The sequence below is a fragment of the Scleropages formosus genome, chromosome 25 (assembly GCF_900964775.1).
Source record: "Scleropages formosus chromosome 25, fSclFor1.1, whole genome shotgun sequence".
Lineage (NCBI taxonomy): Eukaryota > Metazoa > Chordata > Actinopteri > Osteoglossiformes > Osteoglossidae > Scleropages > Scleropages formosus.
The window spans coordinates 18,255,220-18,257,938 of NC_041830.1; the positions used below are offsets into that span (position 1 = coordinate 18,255,220).

The 2,719-nt window shown below is 40.8% G+C and overlaps 1 gene segment (V, D, J or C); it reads right to left on the reverse strand.

Moving 5' to 3' along the window:
* Positions 1–497: 497 nt before the first annotated feature.
* LOC108937470 (T cell receptor alpha variable 14/delta variable 4-like) lies at positions 498–2,096 on the reverse strand. The segment is given in 3 exon segments: positions 498–735; positions 1,709–1,877; positions 2,021–2,096. Coding segments are annotated over 3 exon segments (456 nt in total).
* Positions 2,097–2,719: the final 623 nt, after the last annotated feature.

The window sequence follows — 2,719 nt, forward strand, 5'->3', positions numbered from 1 at the left end:
CTGTGTGGTGGGTCTGGGGTTTGAGTCCTGATTAAGGTGCTTTGTGATGGACTGGCGTCCCCTCCGGGGTCTGTCCCTTTGACCTTGCACCCTGTGTTGCTGGGACTCTGCTCGGGACAAGAGGTTGTTGACAATGGATAGTTGGGTGGATGGATTTTGAATTTAATTCAACTGGTTTCCTGCAACAGTCCAAAGAATAAGTGTGTGTCAGGTGAACTGGTGACTCTAACCTGCAGTGTGTGAGTGAAAGTGTTACCCTGCCCTATAAACAGGTGCATGGCTGTTGGGAGTTTGACAACCCATATCTAGCACTGTAATTTACCATGAATGAAGGTTCCAGACAAGTTCTAGACAGAAATACTGTTACTTCACCGTAATTAAGGGGCTGCTATTGAATATTGCAGAATTTATTTATAAATAATAGAGAAATTTGAGAATGAAGCAGAAAGTCTCCTACTGTAAGATTGTGCCAGTGTCCTGGAGTTTCTGTAAAGGGTTCAGAGTGTTACTGTCACTGTGGGCTTCAGTGCACAGTAATACACAGCAGAGTCACACAGCTGCACATCCTCTATTGTCAAAGGAACTGTTTTCAGACTTGTATTTAGACTGGCTGTGAACCTGCCCTGGAATCCTGGGGCATGTTTTTCATCTCCAGAAGAAAACTTTGTCAGCATGTACTTGGGAGGGTCATTAGGACGCTGGATGTACCAGAACAGGTAGTGTGTGGTTGTGCTGCTAAGTGTATAGGTACAGCTGAGAGTCACTGATCCTCCTTCGTATCCGATCACATCTCCTGTGGACTGAGTCACCGAATCCTGAGCTCTGATTTCTGGGGAGAAAAGGACACAATATTTATAAGACACAACCAAAATCCATGAGAACTGACTGAACAAAATAATTAATTGTGAATATTGCAGTCATACCAAGGCAAATTGCAGCAAGAATGACAATAATGCTGATCCCACGTGCCATTTCTGATCTGCTCAGTGACTAAAGACAATAAACTGATCTGTGTGTCTGTTGCATTTATCCTTCTCTGGTTGTTTCCTGACTTTTAGACCAAACCTCTCTGCAGTGACAAACGTTATTGAGAAACCTAGATGATAATAACCAACTGTGCTTCTTTGTGATGTTGTGTCGCCCCCTTTAGGAAGTGTCTATATAACAACATGGTCGCAACAGACGACATTTCTTTCAGTTTCCAAGGTTTCTGCTTGCATTTTTTGAACGTTTTGTTTGATTTCCCACAAGTTGAAAGTGAAATTATTTTAGAATAAATATAATGGCAGAATTAAAGTGTCTGAGAAAATGTTTATAATTTTTTGTTCAAAAAACCAGAAGAAATGTAAAACTTTGTTTAACTGTTAAAAATGCTGGAAATTTGATTTAATGTCATTCTCTCTTGTAGGGGAGACAACTGTTAACCAGATATTCTGTAAACTGTAAATTTAAATTATTATAATTATATATTCTCTCAGACTAATGTGCAAGAAACTGCATGTTTTGTACTTTAAGAGTTGCTTGTCTCCAAGAGTTTCTGTAAGGGGTTCAGAGTGTTACTGTCACTGTGGGCTTCAGCGCACAGTAATACACAGCAGAGTCACACAGCTGCACATCCTCTATTGTCAAAGGAACCTCAGTTTTCGTTTTGTTTGCAACAGCTGTAAATCTTCTCTTAAACTCAGGAGCGGTGTGACCTTTTCCGTACGTATTTTCTCTCATCATATACTTGGGAGAGTCACTTTGCCGTTGAATGTACCAGAAAAGTTCTGCTGTTGTATCACTAGTTGTGTAGTTACAGCTGAGAGTCACCGATCCTCCTTCATGTACAAAAACACCTTCTGTGGACTGAGTCACTGTGTCTTCAGCTCTGATCTCTGCAGATAAAAGATATTTTGAGACACATTAATGAACAGCAGAGGAAGGTATCTGTATACTGAAAGCGGAGATACAGCATTAATTTTTTCAATAATCTCTTTGAAAAAGAGGGCAAAGCAGAGTTTCTGGCAGTAAATCATACCTTGATAGAATATGGAAAGAATTAAAACGATCTTCAGCTGATGTTCCATAATTCAGCGGAACATGGATGAAAACGGTATGTATGGCTTCTCAATGTATTTGAGTAGGAGCAGGTGAACAGCCTTTCTGGTTGTCACTTTCTGTCTTCTAGCTCATATCCCCCCTGCGATGCTAAGCCTCCATGAGGACTTTATGCAACAGTGTCGCCATCTTGAGGAAGGAGGTGCAACACTCTCTGCATCTGTGTGCTTCTCATACTTTACTGTACCATATCTGCTCCTGTCCCCAGAGAACTTTTCCAGGTTTTCAAAGTGATTTAAGTACATTAAAAGATTGCCCCTAGATCATGCACTACAGAAGGCGGTGAGAAAATTGGAGGATATGATATTTAAACATTTTTCTGAAGTTTTTTGTAAAACAAAAAAATGGAAAGTACGATGATGCATAAATGATAACGAAAATGTGAAAAGTTTAGAGCTATTGAGGTAGTTAGAAACAAATTGCACTTAACTCTGAAACACTATCTGACTCTGACTCTGAACCCAAGTAATGGAAGAGAAAACGGGGAACACGAGAGATGTGGAGGTGGAGATGGATCACTGTTGGATGAGGACGGGAGGGTAACCACAGACTTTGCTGAGGAACAGTTCAGCATCTTTACTGTAAGAAAGTGCCGCAGTGACTGTCCGTGTCGATGCTC